This window comes from Bubalus kerabau, chromosome 4 (genome assembly GCF_029407905.1).
Source record: "Bubalus kerabau isolate K-KA32 ecotype Philippines breed swamp buffalo chromosome 4, PCC_UOA_SB_1v2, whole genome shotgun sequence".
NCBI lineage: Eukaryota > Metazoa > Chordata > Mammalia > Artiodactyla > Bovidae > Bubalus > Bubalus kerabau.
Genome location: NC_073627.1, coordinates 20,973,155 through 20,999,493, shown reverse-complemented (window position 1 = coordinate 20,999,493; position 26,339 = coordinate 20,973,155). Strand labels below are relative to the sequence as shown.

General features: G+C 48.4%; 1 protein-coding gene and 4 non-coding genes across 5 annotated transcripts; 3 read left to right on the top strand and 2 right to left on the bottom strand.

Annotated features, from left to right (window-relative positions):
* Window positions 1-5,872: 5,872 nt before the first annotated feature.
* LOC129650800 (uncharacterized) lies at window positions 5,873-11,229 on the bottom strand. The gene is made up of 3 exons (XM_055579607.1): window positions 11,049-11,229; window positions 6,763-7,331; window positions 5,873-6,417 (listed from the first exon to the last, which is right to left on the bottom strand). The coding sequence occupies exons 1-2, from the start codon at window positions 11,227-11,229 to the stop codon at window positions 6,769-6,771; spliced, it is 744 nt and encodes a 247-aa protein (XP_055435582.1). The 3' UTR covers window positions 5,873-6,417; window positions 6,763-6,768.
* On the top strand, window positions 7,260-7,450 carry LOC129651982 (U2 spliceosomal RNA). Its single transcript, XR_008714469.1, has one exon. It is a non-coding gene; the product is annotated as a U2 spliceosomal RNA (small nuclear RNA).
* Window positions 11,230-16,848: 5,619 nt separating the features above from the next.
* LOC129651988 (U2 spliceosomal RNA) lies at window positions 16,849-17,039 on the top strand. The gene has a single exon (XR_008714474.1). It is a non-coding gene; the product is annotated as a U2 spliceosomal RNA (small nuclear RNA).
* A 3,755-nt stretch (window positions 17,040-20,794) lies between these two features.
* Window positions 20,795-20,901, bottom strand: LOC129651844 (U6 spliceosomal RNA). Its single transcript, XR_008714351.1, has one exon. It is a non-coding gene; the product is annotated as a U6 spliceosomal RNA (small nuclear RNA).
* A 4,892-nt stretch (window positions 20,902-25,793) lies between these two features.
* Window positions 25,794-25,984, top strand: LOC129651987 (U2 spliceosomal RNA). The gene has a single exon (XR_008714473.1). It is a non-coding gene; the product is annotated as a U2 spliceosomal RNA (small nuclear RNA).
* The last annotated feature ends 355 nt before the right edge of the window (window positions 25,985-26,339 follow it).

Below are 26,339 nucleotides of genomic sequence, written 5' to 3'. Positions count from 1 at the left end.
TCAGGGAAACGAGAAAGTATGAACAGTAGACTTGTTACATCTTTTTCAATGTCTTCCTCATTTTTTTGTTACTGGGTACAGATCTGTACGGGGCTTTCTGTTTTGTTTTGCTAATGTGTGTTTTTCTATTTTCTTGTTTGGGCAGTTTAATTAGGAGTACTATTTCTTGTAAGGGTTATATCCATGCACCAATTTTATGTTAAATTTCTCTTTTATATTTCAAAGCACTGTAATAAGGCTGTTTCCAGCTCCCTTTGTAGTTCTGTTTGTCTTTAGTACTGGATTATTTCTTCTATCCAGTGACAAGGCACTGCTCTCAACACCTAACAGAACTTTGAAACAGTTCAGGGTTGCTGGAGTCCCCAGGGGAAGACTCTCAGCTCTGGGAATTTTTTAAATTCAAGATTCCACCCAAGTGTGCTTTTCCTAAAAGAAGAAACTGAAGAACAGAAAGATTAAGAAGCTTGTCCAAAGTCACCCAGATAGAAATTAGCAGAAGTGAGCTGTGAACAATCGTTGTACAACAGAAAACATCTACATTTTCTGGGCCTCACACCCAAGAAGGAAATTGTCATTTGATTATCTGATAAGGGTGCTGAAACTGGCAATCTCACCCCACCTTTCATCCTTTGCCTTCGCCAGGAAAGGTGTTGATGAACAAATGGGAAGGAGGTAGTGGGGCAAGTTGGGGGTGAAGGAAGGGGCCCAGTTTGTCAGGACAACACCAGGTTATGGGCTTACCCAAGTCCAGTCTCCTTTAAATGGGAACTCCAGTCCCCACTTCCAAATCCAGCCTGGGGCCCAGGGAGGCTTCCTCCATTAGTGACCATTTTATTTCCTGGCAGCCTCACCTCTGCAGCCCTTTCTGTCCACAAGAGCACAGCCCAGAACAGAGTGCATTGGAGGATACATTACAGAGAATATTTGAACATTCTTACTTTAAGCATTCACAGATGGAGTGCCTGTCAGGTTGAAGGTCTCAGTGCCTGCCCTCATGAAATGGACATTATAAAGAGGAAGAGGGAGAGACACACAATGACTCAAGAGGCTCATTTCAGGTAGTGATACAAGCCATGAAGGAAAACAGGGAAATATGCTGGAGAGTGACTGGTGAGAGAGCTATTTTACATGGGGGATGGGTGCTCATGAAAGCCTCTCCAATGGTGACATCAGAGGCAAGATTAATTGGCCAAGAGTCAAGGAAGAATTCCAGACAGAAGGACAGACTAGCTGGCACCTATCTAGTTCCTCCCATTGGCTCCCTGTCCTGGGTCAGATTCCAGTTGCTGACTGATGTTCTTCGTCAGAGCTGGATCCCCACCAGACTAAGCGCTGAGCCCAGAAGCTGGTTCTTCACAACCACAGCTCTGCAATGCCCAGCACTGTGCTGGCCACACAGTAGGCAATCAGAACATCTTCCGTGTTTCATGACTACATGATGGATTGACTAAATATACTCAAGGAGTTCCTTGAGTGTCGGAACCAAGCACCCAGCCTTAGCTGGGAGTTTCCTGGTCTGTGGTCCTTGAGACCTTGGTGGTTGGGAGGGATACCTATAAAACCCTGCACTTTCAGGAAAGGTCTGGTAATACTGAACCCTCAGGACTTTACTGGGGAGAGAATTCTTGGAGGAGAAAATCAGAGGCCATGGGAGGGATGGAACTGGAGACAGAGGCTGTCCCCCACCCCCCACACCCCCCCTACCCCCTGCCAAAGCCTGGTGGGTTGAACCCTGAACTGATAGTCATCATGAGTCCTGCCCTGTCAAGTAAACTGCCTTGGAAAAGCCACCTCGCCCTGGGAGCCTTGGTTTCCTCTACATGCAAGGAGGGGCTTAGATGATTCCAGGTCCCTTTCCCCAAAACAGCCCAGGCTCTGGAATAGGGGAAAGTACAGGATGGGTGGAGCTCACCTGGGAAGCAGCTGAGGACATCCTTGTCTCCACAGCATCCCAACCAAGTACCTGAGTGCACAACTGAAGGGAGGAGAGGAGTCTGCAAGTAGAGGGATGGGGAGGGGAGTGGAGGTCCAGGAGCGGCTTCAGACTGGAAATCACAAAGAGCCATATTTCGAATCCCACCTATGCTTCCTCAAGAATAAAACAAAGAGGGAATTCCCTGGCTGTCCACTGGTTACAATTCTCTTCTTCCACAACACAGGGCACAGGTTACATCCCTGGTTGGGGATCTAACATCCCAAGGCCAAAAATAAATAAATTAATTAATTAATATATAAAATGGAGAAAACACAACCTACTAATTAGACTGAGTGTGAAAAAAAAAAAAGAAAGAAAAATTGTGGGAAGGGGGTCTTAGAGACCCTTTTCTCTGGCCAGGGGCCCATTCAGAGGCAACTCATTCAAAACCAAGTCCCCGAGTTCAGGCCAGGGAGGAAAAGGAGCAGATGCTGCCCCCTGGTGGATGAGTCTGTCACTGCCTAAGTCTGAAGAAAAGGGGAGGTGTCAAGTTGGATCTTCCCTGGTGGCTTAGACAGTTAAGTGTCTGCCTACGATGCAGGAGACCTGGATTCAATCCCTGGTTCGGGAAGATCTCCTGGAGAAGGAAATGGCAACCTGCCGGGAGCCAGCGTGAGGAACTCCGCCGTGGCAAAGGTCATGAGGAAGGAGGCTCGGCATACGCAAAGGCGGGATCGAGCCTCAGGAGTCCCCCTGGAAATTCTCGAGCATCTACCCCCAAAACCAGAGTCTGCCTATTTTCTGCTTTGTGCTCTCACCTACACCTCTGACTTTATGGGGGGGCTGTCCCCCACTACCTCTCTCTGAAAAAAGAGTTAACTTACAGCTCCAGTTAATAAAGTTCCTGGGTGTGATAGTGTTTCAACCTACAAACTCCTTTGGAAGTCCTCTAGCCTGCCTGAATAGGTTTTTCCGGCCACATGTGATTGTTCAGAGCCTCCCAGCTGTGAGAGGCATGAGATGTTCTAAACTGTCTAAATACAGATTCCTTTGAGCAGTTAAAAGATTGATTAGAAATTGTATTGGTGAAGGGTTTTTCACTTGTTGGGCCAATGTTTGCTGCTAAGTTTCCCTATCCCTTACCTGCTGTGTCCCTGGCAGTGTATTGATTAATATAATTGGTGTAAGTAGTAGCTTTAATGTTTGTAACCTTGGACCCTTGAGTTAATTCTTTTTCTTGTTATAGCCCACCACACCTTTGCCCTATAGGAATGCAACTTTATCTAATGCTTTTGGAGGGTGGCGCCTGACTAATTACCTTTAGAGAAAATAAGTTTTCTGAAGAAAGGGTCTTAAAATGTTAACAGGCCTCCGGGCCAGAAGATGATGCAAATCACCTAAACTTTTGCATATGATAAGTTTGCAGGAAGAAAGCCTGGCTTACTGCATGACTCTACCCCTTTCCCCATTATCCTCTATGCATAACTTAAGATATAAAAACTACTTTGGAAAATAAAGTGCGGGCCTTGTTCACTGAAGCTTGGTCTTCCATGTCTTTCTTTCTCTCACCTTCTGGCTGAATTATTCAGCCTCTTTTCTTCACTAAATTTTCTCACTGAGCTATCCTTATTTAACCACTCTTTATATCTTTAATTAACATTTAAGTAAGCTGTTGTTTCCTGATCGCCGAAGCCGTCTCCCCTTCGAATTCCCTGGATCCACCAGGGCTGGTCCCCAGCAGCAACCCACTCCAGTATTCTTGCCTGGAAAATCCCATGGACGGAGGAACCTGGTTAGGCTACAGTCCATGGGGTTGCAAAGAGTCGGACACGACTGAGCGACTTCAGTCACTGACTTCACTCAAGTTGGACAGGTTCCTTTCTTTCCTTCTGGGGTCTTTTTGTTTGTTTCTTTTTCTGGCCATGCCACCCAGTTTGTGGGATCTTAAATGCCCTACCAGGTATTGAGCCCTTGCCCTTGGCAGTGAAAGCGTGGAGTTCTAACCTCTGAACTTCCAGGGAATTCCGCTGGAGTCATCCTTTCAGACAGGACCTTCACTTCAGTTTGAGGTTGAGAATGGAAAAGCCACCCTTTTCAAGTGGTTTTTGTGGAGGTAAGATCAGATGTAAATGAACATTTTCTGAGCAGGAAATTTGATTTCAGTGACATTTCTTATGCTTTTGCTGCTGCTAAGTCGCTTCAGTTGTGTCCGACTCTGTGCGACCCCATAGACGGCAGCCCATCAGGCTCCCCTGTCCCTGGGATCCTCCAGGCAAGAACACTGGAGTGGGTTGCCATTTCCTTCTCCAATGCATGAAAGTGAAAAGTGAAAGTGAAGTCACTCAGTCGTGTCCGACTCTTAGCGACCCCATGGATTGCAGCCTACCAGGCTCCTCCATCCATGGGATTTTCCAGGCAAGAGTACTGGAGTGGGGTGCCATTGCTTTCTCTGTCTTAGGCTTTTATGAGGGCCTAATAGCTGGTGCTGGGAAGGCAGAGGCAAGAGGAGACTGGAGGGTGGAGAAGGTTGTGAAGAGGCAGTTGCAGCAGGTTGTGATGTCTTAGGAGACAGATCCATAGGGGGACAGATTCCAGCATCCATCTACACAGGACACGGGCACTTGGGGAGACCTTGGCCTCAGGAGGGCTGTTAGGTTATCAGCAAAAAACAGCAGCCAGAGCCCCAAGAGGGTGACAGTGTCATGGGAGCAATAGCTAACAACTTCGAGGGAGGAGGAACAAGCCCACCAGAGAGAGACACAGAGGTGAGTTGAGGGGAGAGAATCAGGCTGACGCTGTGCAGGGAACTCGCTGTCGGCCAGTTATCCAAGCTGAGAGACTCTTTAGAACCTTCACAATAGGGGCCAATCCCCAGAGAATTTATAGGTTTAATTAAAAAAAAGAATTTACTTATCTGGCTGTATCTGGTCTTGGTTGTGGCACACAGGCTCCTGAGCACTCAAACTTAGTTGCCTTGAAGTATGGGGGAATCTTAGGTCCAGACCAGGAATCAAACTGTGTCCCCAGCATAGGGAGGCGAATACTTAACCACTGGATCACCAGAAAGTCCCTGATTCAATTCAGTCCCTTTTTGATTTCATAGATTTCTGTCAAGTCACCCATGTTGTTTGACCCACATTGGGAGGGGGCATAGCTTTGAATGGATGCATGCTCAAATTTGGGAATTTGCCAGTATCATGTAGAGGACTTGATAAAAAATAGAGCTGGGGCCTCCTTCCAGAATTTCTGATCAAGAAATTTGAAGAATTTGTCAGGCCCAAGCTAAGCACATTATACATTGTCTCATTGGACCTTCAACCATCCATTCAACACTTATTCATCAAGAGTCAAGTACATTCAGAGCACTACCATAGGTGCTGATAATACACTTGCAAACAAAATATTTACCATCAAGGTGAAAGACAATACAGGACTAATGGCTGTATATTTGTGAATATACCCCCATTCTATGTGTCTGTGTCCATATCCACATGTATATCTATGCCACATGAGCATCATGGGTATCAAAGCAACTTGGCAGCCCAGCAGAAACATAAGACCAGGGAAAGTGGGATATGAAACAGGAATCCTCAGGGTGAGTAGGCAGAGATAGCTCACAAGACTGTAAACTGGAATCAAATGCTTATTTTACAGGCAAGAAGTAACTTTCCCTAGGGTATACTCATCAAGACATCCCCCTGTGCTTTCATTTCCACGGGTAGATTCACTAGTACTCGCATCAGAGAGGCATTCTTATCATCCCCAGTTAGAATATCAGGACCCCTGGTTAGCAGGATGCTTGAATGCAACTCCTGACTTCTTTTCACATTAGGCAAGTTTCTTAGCCTCTCAGCACTTCCATCTGTAACAATGCTTTCAAGAAATATATGTCACAAACATAACTTCTCTCCCCTTAGGCCACGCTGTGTGGCTTTTGGGATCCCAGTTCTTCAACCAAGGATGGAACCTGGGCTCCTGCACGGAAAATACTGAAGCCTAACCACTGGAGCACCAAGGAATTCCCTTGCCCAGGTAAATTTAAATATTCTTAAGGCATATAAAAAATAAAGAAGAGTGAGTGAAATTAAGTTTAATATGTTCTTTACTCAAGATATCTCAAATTCTGGTGGTCCAGTGGTTAGAACTCCATGCTTTCCAATGACAAGGGCAGGGGTTCCATCCCTCTTCCAGTTCTGGCAAACCCTTGCAAAACCCCCACAAACAAAACACAATATCTAAAATATCATTTCAATATGTAATTAATATCATCATTACAGAGATTTTTTTTTTACAATTTTTAATATTAAGTTTGAAATCCCCATGTGTTTTTTCCACTTTCAGTACCTCTGAATTGGGAGGAAGCACCAGCCCAGAGTTACCTGGCTGCATGTGGTTAGTGGCTGTGACGGCTCAGATCAATAGAATGTTTCCTGTTGTTTAGTCTCTGTGTCCAGCTGTTTCGGTCCTTGTGACCCGCCAGGCTCCTGCGTCCATGGGATTTCCTAGGCAAGAACACAGTCGTGGGTTTCAATTTCCTCCTCTAGGGGATTTTTTGGACTCAGGAATCGAGCCCGTGATTCCTGTCTTGCAGGCGGATTCTTGACAATCTGAGCCACCAGCGAAGCCCACAGCTGAGGAGGGGCAGGGAAACGAGGGTCTAGGCGGAGGGAGCTTTCGGTAGGAGGCCCGGGATCGGTTTGGTTGTAGAAGCACCGAAGGACAATGGCGCTGGAGTTGGAGTGAACCCCTCCCGCGGCCCGGCCCTGCCCTCCGCATTCACCCGCCCCCTCCATTCCCCACTGTGGGCCATCCGCCTTCCGCCTGGCAGGGAAGCCCCCTCCACACACCCGACCCTACGGAGCTCCTCTCTCCGCAGGCGGAGGCCTGTGTAACACACTGCAGTCCGGGCGTTTCTGGCGAGTCAGTCTTGCCATCTTGTCTTGCGACAGCTCGTCGCACGGATCTCTCTCGCCGGCCACCCCGCACCCGCTCCGGTCGGGTCTCTCCTCTCCACTAGCACCAAGGAAGAGCTCCCCTGCCGCCGCCCCGAGGCCGTCCCCAGGGCGCTGCGGTCCCGCCGGAGCCACGCCTTCTTGGCGACAGAGGGCGGGGCATGCAGATTCGAGACGGCGCTTCCGCTCGAGAACCACAAAGCCACGGCAGATGCGGGATTTCTCTTTTACAATGTGGAGAATCCAATTTCTGCTCGAGAGTCTGGTGTAGTGCCGCCAGAGCACTGTCAACGAGGCAAAGGAAGGGAGACCTGGAGTGAGCGGGGACCCGGTCACACTGACTATAACATGCACGACAGCAGGACGGTGACAGCGACGGGCGGTGACCCGGTATCGCTTCTCGGCCTTTTGGCTAAGATCAAGTGTAGTATCTGTTCTTATCAGTTTAATATCTGATACGTCCTCTATCGGAGGACAATATATTAAATGGATTTTTGGAGCAGGGAGTTGGAATAGGAGCTTGCTCCGTCCACTCCACGCATCGACCTGGTATTGCAGTACCTCCAGGAACGGTGCACCCCCTCGGGGACACTGATGGAAGTACCCAAAGGCAGAAACTGGCCCTTTCCTGTAACGGATTTGGCTATCTCAGGGAGTTTTTTGGGTTTGTCTACATGCTTTGTTTTTTCTTCCTGGCATGAGGGATGAGATCTTCTGTCTATGCACCCCTGACTTACTTCTCTTGATGTCTCTAACGTTACTTCCGTAATCATGTTTTCTGACTTCAGGCAGTTCCCGCTGAAAGCCACGAAGATCCGCCTGCAGTCTAGGTTAAAATGATGGGTTTTCGGCTCAGTGTGTGTGTTGTTTATACTGGGATTTTGTTTATACAGGTCACTGCCCGACAAAGAGAGATGAGTACCATTGCAGAAGTTGTGTTATTACTTGGAGTTAATACTTAGAAGAGAAAGAGCCTAAAGTAAGAGCCAGTGTGTCTTTTGGATACACAAGGCAGGCTCTTCAGCTCAGCACAAAGTTCAAATCATATATAAACCAGAAAGGCTTCCCCATATTATCTTCTTTCCTCCTTTTCCATTGACTCTGGCATTCGACGAAGATCTAGGTCTAGGTGCTGGGTGCACCGTTCTTGGTGCACCCTGTCGGGGACACTTACTGAAGTACCCAAAGGCAGAAACTGGCTCTTCCCTGGAGTCAGCTAGATCAGGAACGAACTTTCTTTTTACTACAGTCTGCAAGTGTACATTTGTGGGATCTGCTTAAACCTCTATTTTTCTGAAAGAACCCTGTTCTGCTCTACGGTCTTGGAAGAGTATCTTGCTGCCCTCATAACTCACTTGATACAAGCTACAAAAGGAGCTGGTGTCCAAGCTCCCACCTGATAGTCCAGTCCCTCCTGATGCCATCTTCAAATGAGAACGAGAACATTAGCTTGAATCTTCTGTTTCTATGCCCCCACCTTCTCTTGATATCTCTAATATTACTTCTGTGTTTTGTTTTCTGTCTTCAAGAAGTTCCTGCTCAAAAACACCAAATTCCACCTGGAATCGAAGTTAAAATGACGGGTTTTCCACTCAGTGTGTCGGTTGTACTGGGATTTCGTTTATCCAGGTGACTGACTGACAAGGAGAGGTCAGTGCCACTGACAGAGTTGTATTATTCCTTAGAGTTCTGAAGAGAAGAGGGCCTAAAGTAAGACCACTGTGTCTTTTGGATACACAAGGCAGGCTTTTGAGGTTAGCACAAAGTTCAAATCTTGAATAAGCCAGAAGGAATGACTCTTGCTGAGGGTGAAGGAGGAGAGTGAAAAAGCTGGCTTAAAACTCAGTACTGGACTTCCTTCCTAGCCCAGTGATTAAGAATCCACTTGCCAATGGCAAGGGATGGGTTCAAATACTGGTCCAGGAAGATTTCACATGCCCTGAGGCAACGAAGCCTCTTTAACACAACTACTGAGCCTGTACTCTAGAGCCCATAAACCACAATTAGAGAGTAGCACCCGCTGGCAACTAGAGAAGACTCTAGCATCAGTGAAGACCCAGTGCAGCCAAAAATAAATAATTAATTTTTTAAAAAACCCTCAATAGTAAAAACACTAAGGTCATGACATCTGGTCCCATCACTGCATTGCTAATTGAACGGGGGAAATGTGGAAGCAGTGACAGATTTCCTCTTCTTGGGCTCTAAAATCACTGAGGATGGTGACTGCAGCCAGGAAATCAGAAGATGATTGCTTCTTGGCAGGAAAGCTATGACAACCTAGACAGCGTGTTAAAAAGCAAAGACATCACTTTATCGACAGTGGTCCCTATAGTCAAGGCTGTGGTCTTTCCAGTAGTCATTTAGGGATGTGAGAGCTGGACTATAAAGATGTCAGAGGCCAAAGAACTTTGGAACTGTGGTGCTGGAGAAGACTCCTGAGAGTCCCTTGGACCACAAGGAGATGAAACCAGTCCGTCTTAAAGGAAATCAACCCTGAATTGTCCTTGGAAAGATTGATGCTGAAGCTGAAGCTCCAATACTTTGGCCACCTGATGGGAAGAACCCACTCCCTGGAAAAGACTGTGATGCTGGGAAAGATTGAAAGCAGGAGAGGAAGACAGAGGATGAGATGGTTGGATGGCATCACCACATCAATGGACATGAGTTTGAGCAACTCCAGGAGATACTGAAGGACCGGAAAGTCTGGGCATGATGCAATCTACAAGGTTGCAAAGAGTCAGACAGGACTTAGCAACCGAACAACATGAAACAACACCAGATCCTCTATGCCAGGACTTTTTAGTAAATGGATGTTTGGAGCAAGGAGTTGGAATAGAACTTTACTCCATCCACTCCACCCATTGACCTGGTATGGTAGTACCTGCAGGAATAGTGCACCCCTCTCAGGGGAAAGAGCAAGTATGAACAACAGGCTTCTTACATCTTTTTCAGTGTTTTCCTTGTTTTGCTCTGGGTACCTGTCTCATGTGAAGGTTTCTGTTTTGTTTTATCAACGTGTGATTTTCTGTTGTCCTGTTGGGGCGGTTTACTTAGGAGTACTGTTTCTTGTGAGGGTTCTATCCATGGACCAACATTATGCAAATTTTCCTTTAAGTGTCAAAACACTGTATACGGAGCTGTCCAGATCACTTACTACTTTTGTTTCTTTTTCATACGGGATTATTTCTTCTAGCCTGTGGACAAGGCCCTGCTCCCAACACCTAACAGATCTCTGAAACAGTGTGGGTTTGCTGGAGTCCTCAGGGGAAGACCCTCAGGTCTAGGAATTTTTTAAATTCTTGGCTCCACCCAAGTGTATTTTCTCTAAAAAAAGAAACTGAAGAACAGAAAGGTTAAGAAACTTGTGAAAGTCACCCGGCTAGAAATTAGCTGAAGTGGGCTGTGAACGATATCTGATTCACAGATCTTGTTTCCTCGACAATCTTTGAAACTTCCTAGCTCCTCTCTTACATCTCCTGGACTTCTCACCCAAGGGGGAACCTGTCACTTGATTAAAGATAAGAGACCTGAAACTGGCAGTCTCTCCCCCATCCTTCATCCTTTGCCTTTGCCAGGAAAGGCGTTGATAAACAAATGGCAAGGAGGAGGTGGGACAAAGTGGGGGTGAAGGAAGGGACCCAGTTTGTCAGGGCAACACCGGGGACTGGCCCAGTCCAGTATCCTTTAAATGGGATTTCCAGTCCCCATCTCCACATCCAGCCTGGAGCCCATGGAACCTTCCTCCATTAATGACCATTTTGTTTCCCTGCAGCCTCATTTCTGAGGACCTTGTCCACAAGATCACAGCCCAGGACAGAGTGCATTGGAGGATTCCTAAAGAGAACATTCAAACGTTCTTACTTTGAGGATTCATGGATGGAATGCTTGCCAGGTTGAAGGCCTCAGTGAAATGGATAAGGACCTGCCCTCATAGAGTGAACATTATAGTAAGAAATAGGGAGAGACAGACAATGACTCTAGAGGGTCATTTCAGATAGTGACATAAGCCATCGAGGAAAATAAAACAGGGAAATGTTCTGGACAGTGACTGGGGGGAGAGCTACTTTACATGGGGGAGGGGTGCTCAAGAAGGCCTCTCCAATGATGACATCAGAGGCAAGTTTAAGTGGCCAGGAGGCAAGGAAACATTCCAGAAGTAGGACAGACTAGCTAGAACCTACCGCTTCCTCCCATTGGCTCCCTGACCTGGGTCAGATTCCAGCTGCTGAGTGGAGGGTCTTCCTCAGAGCTCTCTCCCCACCAGACTAAGGGCTGAGCCCAGAAGCTGGTTCTTCTCAGCCGCAGCTCTGTAGTGCCCAGCACTGTGCCTGCCACACAGCAGGCAATCAGGGAATCCTCCATAATTCATGACTATATGATGGATTGACTAAATGTACTCAAGAGTCTCCTTGAGTGTGGGAACCAAGCACCCAGCCTTAGCCGGGAGTTTCCTGGTCTCCGGTCCCTGACACTTTGGGGGTTGGGAGGGATACCTATAAAACCCTGTACTTTCAGGCAAGGTCTGGGTAATACTGAACCCTCAGGCCTTTACTGGGGAAGAGGGATTTCTTAGAGGAGAAAAACAGAGGCCATGGGAGGGATGAGCCTGGAGAGAGAGGCCCCCCTCAAGGCCTGGTGGGCTGAACCCTGGGCTGAGAGTCATCATGAGTCTCGTCCTGACAAGTGAACTGGCTTGGAAAAGCCACCTCCCCCCTTGGAGCCTTGGTTTCCTCAGCATGTAATGAGGGGCTTAGATGATTCCAGGTCGCTTTCCCCAGGACAACTCAGGCTCTGGAGTAAAGGAGGGTACAAGATGGGTGGAGCTCTCCTAGTAAGCAGCTGAGGACATCCTTGTCTCCACTGCATCCCAACCGAGGACCTGTCTGAGTGCACAACTGAAGGGAGGAGAGGAGTCTAAAAACAGGAGGAGGAGGAGGGATGGGAGGGGAGACGAGGTCCAAGAGCGGCTTCCGCCAGGGAATCACATAGACACGAATTTCAAATTCCCGCTTTGCTTCCTCAAGAATACACTGGAGAGGGAATTCCCCAGTGGTCCAGGGTTAGAATTCTGTTCTTCCACTGTACAGGACACAGGTTACATTCCTGATTTGGGAAATAAGATGCCAAGGCCAAGAAAAGAAAGAATAAAATGGGGGAAACACAACCTAATACTTAGAATGAATGTGAAAAGAAAAACTGTGGGAAGGGGCCCCTTAGAGACCCTTTTCTCCCACCAGGGGCCCATTCGGACGCAACTCATCCAAAACCAAGTCCCAGAGCCCGGGCCAGAGCAGAAAAGGGGCAGATGCTTTCCCCTGGTGGTTCCGTCTGTCACTGCCCAAGTCTGAAGCAAAGTGGTGTGAAGTTGAACAGGTTCCTTTCTCTCCTTCTTGGGTTTTTTGTTCGTTTCTTTCTCTGGCCATGCCACCGGGCTTGTGGGATCTTAGATCCCTTAGCCGGTATTGACCCCTTGCCTTTGGCAGTGAAAGCGTGGAGTTCTAACCTCTGAACTGCCAGGGAAAACCCCTGGAGTCTCCTTTTCAGACAGGACCTTCCCTACAGTTTGAGGTTGGGAATGGAATAGCCAGCCTTTTCAAGTGGTTTTTGTGGAGGTATGATCAGATGTATGATCTCCAAGCCAGGCTTCAGCAATACGTGAACCGTGAACTTCCAAATGTTTAAGCTGGTTTTAGAAAAGGCAGAGGAATGAGAGATCAAATTGCCAACATCCACTGGATCATGGAAAAAGCGAGAGAGTTCCAGAAAAACATCTATTTCTGCTTTATTGACTATGCCAAAGCCTTTGACTGTGTGGATCACAGTCAACTGTGGAAAGTTCTGAAAGAGATGGGAATACCAGACCACCTGACCTGCCTCTTGAGAAACATGCATGCAGGTCAGGAAGCAACAGTTAGAACTGGACATGGAACAACAGACTGGTTCCAGATAGGAAAAGGAGTACATCAAGGCTGTATCTTGTCACCCTGCTTATTTAACTTGTATGCAGAGTACATCATGAGAAACGCTGGGCTGGAGGAAGCACAAGCTGGAATCAAGATTGCCGGGAGAAATATCAATAACCTCAGATATGTAGATGACACCACCCTTATGGCAGAAAGTGAAGAAGAACTAAAGAGCCTCTTGATGAAAGTGAAAGAGGAGAGTGAAAAAGTTGGCTTAAAGCTCAACATTCAGAAAACTAAGATCATGGCATCCGGTCCCATCACTTCATGGCAAATAGATGGGGAAACAGTGGCTGACTTTATTTTTCTGTGCTCCAAAATCACTGCAGATGGTGATTCCAGCCATGAAATTAAAAGACGCTTACTCCTCGGAAAGAAAGTTATGATCAACCTAGATAGCATATTGAAAACCAGAGACACTTTGTCAGCAAACGTCCGTCCAGTCAAGGCTGTGATTTCTCCAGTAGTCATTTGAGAGTTGGACTATAAAGAAAGCTGAGAGCCGAAGAATTGATGCTTTTGAACTGTGGTGTTGGAGAAGACTCTTGAGAGTCACTTGGACTGCAAGGAGATCCAACCAGTCCTGGGTGTTCATTGGAAGGACTGATGTTGAAGCTGAAACTCCAGTACTTTGGCCACCTGATGTGAAGGGCTGACTCATTTGAAAAGACCTTGATACTGGGAAAGATTGAGGGCAGGAGGAGAAGGGGACGACAGGGGATGAGATGGTTGGACGGCATCACTGACTCAATGGACAGGGCTTTGGGTGGTCTCTGGGAGTTGGTGATGGACAGGGAGGCCTGGCATGACCTCAGTCGCACGACTGAGCGACTGAACTGATACTGATACTGATCAGGTGTAAGTGAACATTTTCTGAGCAGGAAATCTGATTTCAGTGACGTTTCTTATGCTTTTACTGAAGGCCTAATAGCTGGTGCTGGGAAGGCAGAGGCGGGAGGAGGCTGGAGGGTGGAGAGGGTTATGAAGAGGCAGTTGCAGCAGGTTGTAGTGTCTTAGGAGACAGATCCACTCGGGGACAGATTCCAGCATCCATCTGCACAGGAGACTGGCACTTGGGGAGACCTTGGCCTCAGGAGGGCTGTTGGGTGATCAGCAAGAAACAGCAGCCAGAGCCCCAAGAGGGTGACAGTGACCTGGGAACAATAGCCAACAACTGCGAGGGGGGAGGAACAAGCCCACGAGAGGGAGACAGGGAGGAGTTGAGGGGCGAGAATCAGGCTCCCCCGTGCAGGGAACTCGCTGTCGGCCAGTTATCCGAGCTGAGGGACTCTTTAGAGCTTTCACAACAGGGGCCAATCCCCAGAGACCTTACATGTTTGATTTAGCTTTTTAAAAATGCGTTTACTTTCTGGCTGTTTCGGGTCTTAGTTGTGACACACAGGCTCCAGAGCACTCAGACTTACATGCCTCCATGCATGGGGGAATCTTAGTTCTGCACCAGGAATCAAACTGTGTCCCCTGCACGGGGAGGCGCATACTTAACCACTGGACCACTGAGAAATCCCTGAGTCAGCATCTTGATTTCATAGATTTCTGTCAAGTCATCCATGTTGTTTGGCCCACACAAATGGGTGCATGCTCAAATTTGGGAGCTTGTCAGAATCATCTGGAGGACTTGATAAACACAGATAAAACACAGATAAACACTGGGGCCGTCTTTCAAAATTTCTGATTCAGAAATTTGAAGACTTTGTCAGACCCAGCCTAAGCACAGTATACATTGTCTCATTGGAACCTCATCCAGTCACTCAACACATATTCATCAAAAATCAAGTACATTCAGAGCACTAGGTGCTCGGAATAGACCAGCAAACCAAAGGTTTCCCATCAAGGTGAAAGTACAGCACTAATGACTGTATATTTGTGACTATACCTACATTCTGTGTGTCCGTGTCCATATCTACACGTGTATCTCTGCCACGTGAGCATCATGGGTGTCAAAGCCACTTGGCAGCCAACAGAAATACAAGACCAGGGAGAGCGAGATGTGAAATCGGAAGGCTCAGGGTGAGTAGGTATAGATAGTTTGCAAGATTTCAAATGGAATCATTTCTATTTTACAGGCAAGAAGTGACATTCCCCAGGGTATACTCACTTGGACATTCTGATGTACTGCGTTTCCTCATGTAGCTTCACAAGTACCCTCATCAGAGAGGCATTCTTATCATCCCCAAAGGAAGTATCAGGACACCAGTTTAAAAACCCTGAAGTTCCAGTGGTTAGCAGGATTCTAACGCAAATCCTTACTTCTTTTCACATTAGGCAAGATGCTTAGCCTCTCATCACTTCCATCTGTAACAGTGCTTTCAAGAAATATGTGAAGCACACACATAACTGGTTTTTTTTTTTTAATTTGGCCACACCGTGTGGCTTTTGGGATCCCAGGTTTCCAACCTAGGATGGAACCTGGACTCCTGCACTGAAAGCGCTGAGGCCTAACCACTGAACCACCAGGGAATTCCCTCCTGCAGGTAAATGCAAACATTCTTAGGCATATTAAAAAAATAAAGAGAAGTGGGGGAAATTAAGTTTAATATGTTCTTTAACTCAGCTTATCTCAAAATTCTCCAGTGGTCAGTGATTAGAGCTCTATCCTTTCAATGACAAGGCAGGGAGGTTTCCATCCCATCCCTCCTCAGGGTTCTTGCAAACCCTGGGGCACACCCCCCGCCACACACACACACACAAACAGATCTCTAAAACATCATTGCAATATGTAATTAATATTAACACATTACAGAGATATGTTACAATTTTTAATACTAAGTCTTTGAAATCCCCATGTGTTTTTTCCCCTTTCAGTACGTCTGAATTGGGAGAAACCACTAGCCCACAGTTCCCTGGCTGCATGTGGCTCGTGGCTGTGACAACTCAGATCAACAGAATATTTCCTGTTGTTTAGTCGCTAAGGAGTGTCCAACTGTTTGGGACCTTGTGACCCGCCAGATTCCTGCGTCCATGGGATTTCCTAGGCAAGAATACAGTCGTGGGTTTCCATTTCCTCCTCTAGGGGATCTTCCGAAACAGGATTCCTGTCTTGCAGGCTGATTCTTGACAATCTGAGCCACCAGCAAGACCCACAGCTGAGGAGGAGGGGTAGGGAAACGAGGTCCTTGGCGGAGAGACCTTTCGGTAGGAAGCCCGGGATCGGTTTGGTTCGTAGAAGCACCGAAGGACAGGGCGCTGGAATTGGAGTGAACCCCTTCCGCAGCCCGGCCTCGCCCTCCGCATCCATACGCCCCCTCCCTTCCCCACTGTGGGCCATTCGCCTTCCGCCTGGCAGCGAAGCCCCCTCCACACACGCGACCCTACGAAGCCCCTCTCTCCGCAGGCGGAGGCCTGTGTAACACACTGCAGTCCGGGCATTTCTAGCGAGTGAGTCTTGCGACCTTGTCTTCGGCAAAACTCTCGGCCAACAGCTCATCGCACGGGTCTCTCTCACCGGCCACACCTCACCCCCTCCGGTCGGGTCTCTCCTCTCCACTAGCACCAAGGAAGGAGGAGAAGGGGAGGGCAGAGGATGAGATGGCTGGATGGCATCACTGACTCGACGGACGTGAGTCTGAGTGAACTTCGGAGGTTGGTATTGGACAGGGAGGCCTGGCGTGCTGTGATTCATGGGGTCGCAAAGAGTCGGACACGCTGAGCGACTGAACTGAACTGAACTGAGCACCAAGGAAGAGCTCCCTTGCCGCCGCCCCGAGGCCGTCCCCAGGGCTCTGCGGTCCCTCCGGAGCCACGCCTTCTCGGCGACAGAGGGCGGGGCATGCAGATTCGAGACGGCTCTTCAGCTCGAGAACCACAAAGCCAGGGCAGATGCGGGATTTCTCTTTTACAATGTGGAGAACACAACTTCTGCTCGAGAGTCTGGTGTAGTGCCGCCAGAGTACTATCAACGAGGCCAAGGAAGGGAGACCTGGAGTGAGCGGGGACCCGGTCACACTGAGTGCAACATGCACGACAGCAGGACGGTGACAGCGACGGGCGGTGACCCGGTATCGCTTCTCGGCCTTTTGGCTAAGATCAAGTGTAGTATCTGTTCTTATCAGTTTAATATCTGATACGTCCTCTATCCGAGGACAATATATTAAATGGATTTTTGGAGCAGGGAGTTGGAATAGGAGCTTGCTCCGTCCACTCCACGCATCGACCTGGTATTGCAGTACCTCCAGGAACGGTGCACCCCCTTGGGGACACTTATGGAAGTACCCAAAGGCAGAACTGGCTCTTTGCTGGAATCAACCGGGTCTGGAACTTGGTCTCTTGTTTTTCTACAGTTTGGCAGGTGTAGTTTGAGGCATTTGCTTAAGCCTCTGTTGTCCTGAAAATCACCCCTTTTTCTGCCTTACAGTCTTGGGGAAGTGGTTTTCCTGCTCTCATTTCTGACTTTATACTTTACAAAAGGAGCTGGTGTCCAGGCTCCTACTTGATATCCCCAGTCTCTCCTGATGCCATTTTCAGCATAAAACCAGAATACTAGCTTGAAACATCTGTTTCTATGCCCCCTCGCCTATTGAGATCTCTATAATTACTTCTGTGTTTTGTTTTCTGTCTTCAAGAAGTTCCTGCTCAGAAACACCAAATTCCACCTGGAATCGAGGTTAAAATGACGGGCTTTCCACTCAGTGTGTCGGTTGTACCGGGATTTCGTTTATCCAGGTGACTGACTGACAAGGAGAGGTCAGTGCCACTGACCGAGTTGTATTATTCCTTAGAGTTCTGAAGAGAAGAGGGCCTAAAGTAAGACCACTGTGTCTTTTGGATACACAAGGCAGGCTTTTGAGGTTAGCACAAGTTCAAATCATGAATAAGCCAGAAGGAATGACTCTTGCTGAGGGTGAAGGAGGAGAGTGAAAAAGCTGGCTTAAAACTCAGTACTGGACTTCATTCCTAGCCCAGTGATTAAGAATCCGCTTGCCAATATAGGGGATTGGTTCAATTCCTGGTCCAGGAAGATTCCACATGCCCTGGGGCAACTAAACCCCTTGGACACAACTACTGAGCCTGTACTCCACAGCCCATAAACCACTATTAGAGAGTAGCACCCGCTGGCAACTAGAGAAGACTCTAGCATCAGTGAAGACCCAGTGCAGCCAAAAATAAATAATTAATTAAAAAAAAAAAAAAAACACCTCAGTAGTAAAAACACTAAGGTCATGACATCTGGTTCCATCACTGCATTGCTAATTGAACGGGGGAGATGTGGAAGCAGTGACAGATTTCCTCTTCTTGGGCTCTAAAATCACTGAGGATGGTGACTGCAGCCAGGAAATCAGAAGATGATTGCTTCTTGGCAGGAAAGCTATGACAACCTAGACAGCGTGTTAAAAAGCAAAGACATCACTTTATCGACAGTGGTCCCTATAGTCAAGGCTGTGGTCTTTCCAGTAGTCATTTAGGGATGTGAGAGCTGGACTATAAAGATGTCAGAGGCCAAAGAACTTTGGAACTGTGGTGCTGGAGAAGACTCCTGAGAGTCCCTTGGACCACAAGGAGATGAAACCAGTCCGTCTTAAAGGAAATCAACCCTGAATTGTCCTTGGAAAGATTGATGCTGAAGCTGAAGCTCCGATACTTTGGCCACCTGGTGGGAAGAACCCACTCCCTGGAAAAGACTGTGATGCTGGGAAAGATTGAAGGCAGGAGAAGGAAGACAGAGGATGAGATGGTTGGATGGCATCACCACATCAATGGACATGAGTTTGAGCAACTCCAGGAGATACCGAAGCACCGGGAAGTCTGGGCATGATGCAATCCACGGGGTCACAAAGAGTCAGACAGGACTTAGCAACCAAACAACACCACATCCTCTATGCCAGGACATTTTAGTAAATGGATGTTTGGAGCAGGGAGTTGGAATAGAACCTTACTCCGTCCACTCCACCCATTGACCTGGTATGGTAGTACCTGCAGGAATAGTGCCCCCCTCTCAGGGAAAAGAGCAAGTATGAACAACAGGCTTCTTACATCTTTTCCAGTGTTTTCCTTGTTTTGCTCTGGGTACCTGTCTCATGTGAAGGTTTCTGTTTTGTTTTATCAACGTGTGATTTTCTGTTGTCCTGTTGGGGCGGTTTACTTAGGAGTACTGTTTCTTGTGAGGGTTCTATCCATGGACCAACATTATGCAAATTTTCCTTTAACTTTCAAACCACTGAAATACGGAGCTGTCCAGATCCTTTAGTATAGTTTTGTTTCTTTTTCATATGGGATTATTTCTTCTATCCTGTGGACAAGGCCCTGCTCCCAACACCTAACAGATCTCTGAAACAGTGTGGGTTTGCTGGAGTCCCCAGGGGAAGACTCTCAGCTCTAGGAATTTTTAAAATTCTCGGCTCCACCCAAGTGTATTTTCCCTAAAAGAAGAAACTGAAGAACAGAAAGGTTAAGAAACTTGTGAAAGTCACCCAGCTAGAAATTAGCTGAAGTGGACTGTGACCACGTCTTCACAGGTATTGATTCCTTCACAATCTTTGAAACTTCCTAGCTCCTGTCTTCTGGAGAAGGCAATGGCACCCCACTCCAGTACTCTTGCCTGGAAAATCCCATGGGCGGAGGAGCCTGGAGGGCTCCAATCCATGGGGTTGCGAAGAGTTGGACACGACTGAGCGACTTCACTTTCACTTTTCACTTTCATGCATTGGAGAAGGAAACGGCAACCCACTCCAGTGTTCTTGCGTGGAGAATCCCAGGGACGGGGGAGCCTGGTGGGCTGCCGTCTATGGGGTCGCACAGAGTCGGACATGACTGAAGTGACTTAGCAGCAGCTCCTCTCTTCGGAGAAGGCGATGGCACCCCCACTCCAGTACTCTTGCCTGGAAAATTCCATGGACGGAGGAGCCTGGTAGCCTGAAGTCCATGGGGTTGCTAAGAGTCAGACATGAATGAGCAACTTCACTTTCACTTTTCACTGTCATGGGTTGGAGAAGGAAATGGTAACCCACTCCAGTGTTCTTGCCTGGAGAATCCCAGGGACGAGGGAGCCTGGTGGGCTGCTGTCTGTGGGGTCGCGCAGAGTTGGACAGGACTGAAGCGACGCAGCAGCAGCAGCAGCTCCTCTCTTACATCTCCTGGGCCTCTCACCCAAGAGGGAACCTGTCACTTGATTAAAGATAAGAGACCTGAAACTGGCAGTCTCTCCCCCATCCTTCATCCTTTGCCTTTGCCAGGAAAGGCGTTGATAAACAAATGGCAAGGACGAGGTGGGACAAAGTGGGGGTGAAGGAAGGGACCCAGTTTGTCAGGGCAACACCGGGGACTGGCCCAGTCCAGTATCCTTTAAATGGGAATTCCAGTCCCCATCTCCACATCCAGCCTGGAGCCCATGGAACCTTCCTCCATTAATGACCATTTTGTTTCCTGGCAGCCTCATTTCTTTTTTTTTTTTTTTTTTTAATTTTATTTTATTTTTAAACTTTACAATATTGTATTAGTTTTGCCAAACATCAAAATGAATCCACCACAGGTATACCCGTGCTCCCCATCCTGAACCCTCCTCCCTCCTCCCTCCCCATACCCTCCCTCTGGGTCGTCCCAGTGCACCAGCCCCAAGCATCCAGTATCGTGCATCGAACCTGGACTGGCGACTCGTTTCATACATGATATTATACATGTTTCAATGCCATTCTCCCAAATCTCCCCACCCTCTCCCTCTCCCACAGAGTCCATAAGACTGATCTATACATCAGTGTCTCTTTTGCTGTCTCGTACACAAGGTTATTGTTACCATCTTTCTAAATTCCATATATATGCGTTAGTATACTGTATTGGTGCTTTTCTTTCTGGCTTACTTCACTCTGTATAATAGGTTCCAGTTTCATCCACCTCATTAGAACTGATTCAAATGTATTCTTTTTAATGGCTGAGTAATACTCCATTGTGTATATGTACCACAGCTTTCTTATCCATTCATCTGCTGATGGGCATCTAGGTTGCTTCCATGTCCTAAAAATATGGAACGCTTCACGAATTTGCGTGTCATCCTTGCGCAGGGGCCATGCTAATCTTCTCTGTATCCTTCCAATTTTAGTATATGTGCTGCTGAAGCAAGCACTGGCAGCCTCATTTCTGCAGCCCTTGTCCACAAGATCACAGCCCAGGACAGAGTGCACTGGAGGATTTCCTAGAGAGAACATTCAAACATTCTTACTTTGAGCATTCATGGATGGAGTGCCTGCCAGGTTGAAAGCCTCAGTGAAATGGATCAGGACCTGCCCTCATAGAGTGAACATTATACTGAGAAGTAGGGAGAGGCAGACAGTGACTCAAGAGGGTCCTTTCAGATAGTGACACAAGCCATTGAGGAAAATAAAACAGGGGAATGTTCTGGACAGTGACTGGGGGGAGAACTACTTTACATGGAGGAGGGGGTGCTCAGGAAGGCCTCTACAATGGTGACATCAGAGGCAAGTTTAAGTGGCCAGGAGGCAAGGTAGCATTCCAGACAGAAGGACAGACTCGCTGGGACCTACCTACTTCCTCCCATTGGCTCCCTGACCTGGGTCAGATTCTAGCTGCTGAGTGGAGGGTCTTCCTCAGAGCTCTCTCCCCACCAGACTAAGTGCTGAGTCCAGAAGCTGGTTCTTCTCAGCCACAGCTCCGCAGTGCCCAGCACTGTGCCTGCCACACAGCAGGCAATCAGGAAATCCTCCATGATTCATGACTACATGGTGGATTGACTAAATATACTCAAGGGTTTCCTTGAGTGTGGGAACCAAGCACCCAGCCTTAGCCAGGAGTTTCCTGGTCTGCGGTCCCTGACACCTTGGGGGTTTGGAGGGATACCTAAAAACCCGGTACTTCCAGGCAAGGTCTGGGTACTACTGAACCCTCAGACCTTTACTGGGGAAGAGGGATTTCTTAGAGGAGAAAAACAGAGGCCATGAAGGGATGACCCTGGAGAGAGAGGCCCCCCTCAAGGCCTGGTGGGCTGAACCCTGGGCTGAGAGTCATCATGAGTCTTGTCCTGACAAGTGAACTGGCTTGGAAAAGCCACCTCCCCCCTTGGAGCCTTGGTTTCCTCAGTATGTAATGTGGGGCTTAGATGATTCCAGGTCGCTTTCCCCAGGACAACCCAGGCTCTGGAGTAGGGGAGGGTACAGGATGGGTGAGGCTCACCTAGGAAGCAGCTGAGGACATCCTTGTCTCCGCTGCATCCCAACCAAGGACCTGCTGAGTGCACAACTGAAGGGAGGAGAGGAGTCTGCAGGAGGAGGGACGGGAGGGGAGACGAGATCCAAGATCGGCTTCCGCCAGGGAATGACAAAGACATGAATTTCAAATTCCCTCTTTGCTTCCTCAAGAATACACTGGAGAGGGAGTTCCCCCGTGGTCCAGGCTTAGAATTCTGTTCTTCCACTGTACAGGACACAGGTTACATCCCTGGTTTGGGAAATAAGATGCCAAGGCCAAGAAAAGAAGGAATAAAATGGGGAAAACACAGCCTACTACTTAGAATGAATGTGAAAGAAAAACTGAGGGGAAGGGGCCCATAAACACCCTTTTCGCCAGCCAGGGGCCCATTCAGAGGCAACTCCTCCAAAACCAAGTCCCAGAGCCCAGGAGGGCGGAAAAGGAGCAGATGCTGCCCCCTGGTGGATGAGTCTCTCACTGCCTAATTCTGAAGCAAAGTGGTGTGGTGTTGGACAGGTTCCTTCCCCTTCTTCTGAGGTTTTTTGTTTGTTTCTTTTTCTGGCCATGCCACCCAGCTTATGGGATGTTAGATCCCCTACCGGGTACCTTTGGCAGTGAAAGCATGGAGTCCTAACCACTGAACTTCCAGGGAATTCCCCTGGAGTCTCCTTTTCAGACCAGACGTTCACTACGGTTTGAGGTTGGGAATGGAAAAACCACCCCTCTCGAGTGTTTTTTGGAGAGGTGAGATGAGATGTAAATGAACATTTTCTGAGCAGGAAATTTGATTTCAGTGACATTTCTTATGCTTTTCCTGAGGGCCTAATAGCTGGTGCCGGGAAGGCAGAGGCGGGAGGAGGCTGGAGGATGGAGAAGGTTGTGAAGAGGCAGTTGAAGCAGGTTGTGGCCTCTTAGGAGACAGATCCACCCGGGGACAGATTCCAGCATCCATCTTCACAGGACAGTGGCACCTGGGGAGACCTTGGCATCAAGAGGGGCACTGGGTGATCAGGAAGGAACAGCAGTCAGAGCCCCAAGAGGGTGACAGGGCCATGGGAGCAACCGCCAACAACTGCGAGCGGGGAGGAACAAGCCCACCAGAGAGAGACAGAGGTGAGTTGAGGGGAGAGAGCCAGACCCACGCTGTGCAGGGAACTCGCTGTCGGCCAGTTATCCGAGCTGAGGGACTCTTTAGAGCTTTCGCAACAGGGGCCAATCCCCAGAGACCTTACATGTTTGATTCAGCTTTTTAAACGTGTATTTACTCTCTGGCTGTTTTGGGTCTTAGTTGTGACATACGGGCTCCAGAGCCCTCAGAGCAAATATGTTGCCTTAGTTGCCTCGATGTGTGGGGGAATCTCAGTTTTAGACCGGGAATCAATCTGTGTCCCCTGCACGGGGAGGCGGATACTTAACCACTGGACCACCGAGAAGTCCCTGATTCGGCTTCTTGATTTCATAGATTTCTGTCAAGTCACCCATGTTGTCTGACCCACACGAATGGTTGCATGCTCAAATTTGGGAGTTTGTCAGAATCATCTGGAGGACTTGATAAACACAGAGCTGGGGCCTCCTTTCAAAATTTCTGATTCAGAAACTTGAAGACTTTGTCAGACCCAGCCTAAGCACGGTATACATTGTCTCATTGGACCCTCATCCTGTCACTCAACACATCAATTGATTCATCACAAATCAAGTATATTCAGAGCACTACCATAGGTGCTGAGAATAGACCAGCGAAGAAAAGGATTCCCATCAAGGTGAAAGGCAATACAGCACTAATGACTGTATATTTGTGACTATACCTACATTCTGTGTGTCCGCGTCCATATCTACACGTGTATCTATGCCACGTGAGCATCATGGGTGTCAAAGCCACTTGGCAGCCAGCAGAAATACAAGACCAGGGAGAGTGGGATGTGAAACAGGAGGCTCAGGGTGAGTAGGTGTAGATAGTTTGCAAGACTTCAAATGGAATCATTTCTATTGTACAGGCAAGAAGTGACTTTCCCCAGGATATACTCATTAAGACATTCCAATGTGCTGCATTTCCTCGTGTAGCTTCACAAGTACCCTCATCAGAGAGGCATTCTTATCATTCACAATTAAAATAGCAGGACTCCTGGTTTGAAACTCCTGAGGCCCCAGTGGTTAGCAGGATGCTTGAATGCAAATCCTAACTTCTTTCACATTAGGCAAGATGCTTAGCCTCTCAGCACTTCCATCTGTAACAGTGCTTTCAAGAAATATGTGAGGCACACACATAACTGGTTTGTTTTTGTTGTTGTTTTTTTTTTTAATTTGGCCACACTGTGTGACTTTTGGGATCCCAGTTCTCCAACCAAGGATGGAATGCAGTCTCCCACACTGAAAGCGCTCAGGCATAACCACTGAACCACCAGGGTATTCCCTCCTGCCGGTAAATGCAAATATTCTTAGGCATATAAAAAAATAAGAGAAGTGAGTGAAATTAAGTTTAACATGCTCTTTAACTCAAGATATCTCAGACATTCTCTGGTGGTCCGTGGTTAGAGCTCCATGCTTTCAATGACGAGGCAGGGAAGTTTCCATCCCATCCCTCCTCAGGGTTCTTGCAAACCCTCGGGCACACACCCTCCCCTCCCCGCCTACAAACCAGATACCACAAAATATTTCAATATGTAGTTAATATCAGCATTACAGAGATATGTTATGATTTTTAATACTAAGTCTTTGAAATCCCATGTGTGTTTCCCACTTGAAAGTGGAAACCTTTGAATTCTTGGTACCTCTGGATTCAGTGGTACCTCTGAATTCGGAGGAACCACCTGCCCAGCGTTCCCTGGCTGCATGTGGCTCGTGGCTGTGACAACTCAGATCAACAGAATGTTTCTTTTTGTTTTCAGTCTCTAAGTAGCATCCGACTCTTCGGGATCCTGTGACCCGCCAGGATCCCCTGTCCACTGGATTTCCTAGGCAAAAATACCGGAATGGGTTGCAATTTCCTCCTCCAGGGGATCTTCCGACCCAGGAGTCTGAACCCAGGTTTCCTGTCTTGCAGGCGGATTCTTGACAACCTGAGCCACCAGCGAGCCCCACAGCTGAGGACGAGGAGCAGGGAAAGGAGGTCCTAGGCGGAGGGAGCTTTCGGTAGGAGGCCCGGGATCGGTTTGGTTCGTAGAAGCACCGAAAGCCAAGGGCGCTGGAGTTGGAGTGAACCCCTCCCGCGGCCCGGCCCCGCCCTCCGCATCCACCCGCCCCCTCCCTTCCCCTCTGTGGGCCATCCGCCTTCCGCCTGGCCGGGAAGCCCCCTCCACACACCCGACCCTACGGAGCCCCTCTCTCCGCAGGCGGAGGCCTGTGTACCACACTGCAGTCCGGGCGTTTCTGGCGAGTGAGTCTTGCGACCTTGTCTTCAGGAAAACTCTCGGCCAACAGCTCGTCGCACGGGTCCCTCTCGCCGGCCACCCCGCACCCCCTCCGGTCGGGTCTCTCCTCTCCACTAGCACCAAGGAGGAGCTTCCCTGCCGCCGCCCCGAGGCCGTCCCCAGGGCGCTGCGGTCCCGCCGGAGCCGCGCCGTCTCGGCGACAGAGGGCGGGGCATGCAGATTTGAGACGGCTCTTCCGCCCGAGAACCACAAAGCCAGGGCAGATGCGGGGTTTCTCTTTTACAGTGTGGAGAACACAACTTCTGCTCGAGAGTCTGGTGTAGTGCCGCCAGAGCACTGTCAACGAGGCAAAGGAAGGGAGACCTGGAGTGAGCGGGGACCCGGGTCACTCTGAGTGCAACATGCACGACAGCAGGACGGTGACAGCGACGGGCGGTGACCCGGTATCGCTTCTCGGCCTTTTGGCTAAGATCAAGTGTAGTATCTGTTCTTATCAGTTTAATATCTGATACGTCCTCTATCCGAGGACAATATATTAAATGGATTTTTGGAGCAGGGAGTTGGAATAGGAGCTTGCTCCGTCCACTCCACGCATCGACCTGGTATTGCAGTACCTCCAGGAACGGTGCACCCCCTCGGGGACCCTTATTGATGTACCCAAAGGTAGAAACCGGTCCTTTCTTGTAAAGGATTTGGCTATCGCAGGAAGTGTTTCAGGTTTGTCTACATGCTTTGCAAGCGATCCTGACAATCTGTGAGAGCAGCGTAAGTGAGTAAGTTCAATGAGGGTAAAGCGCCAAAACTGTGGCTTAAACCTCGCTTGCTGTATCCACTTCTTTAAGAGGGTCTCTGTTTCATAACCTCGTTAAGTGCAGGTCCTTCTACCCTGCCTTCAGACTCAGGAATGAGATCTTCTGTCTCTACCCACCTGCCTTCTCTTGATATCTCTTAAGATTATTCCTGTATTCATGCTTTCTGACTTCAGGCAGTT

Excerpts from the sequence above, each read along its gene's own strand:
- LOC129650800 (XM_055579607.1), bottom strand. The coding sequence starts at position 11,229 with ATGGAGGATTCCCTGATTGCCTGCTGTGTGGCAGGCACAGTGCTGGGC. Across the intron at positions 7,332-11,048 it reads GGAGCCAATGGGAGGAAGCG|AGGACGTATCAGATATTAAA; the intron begins GTAGGTTCTAGC and ends GTCCTCCGATAG.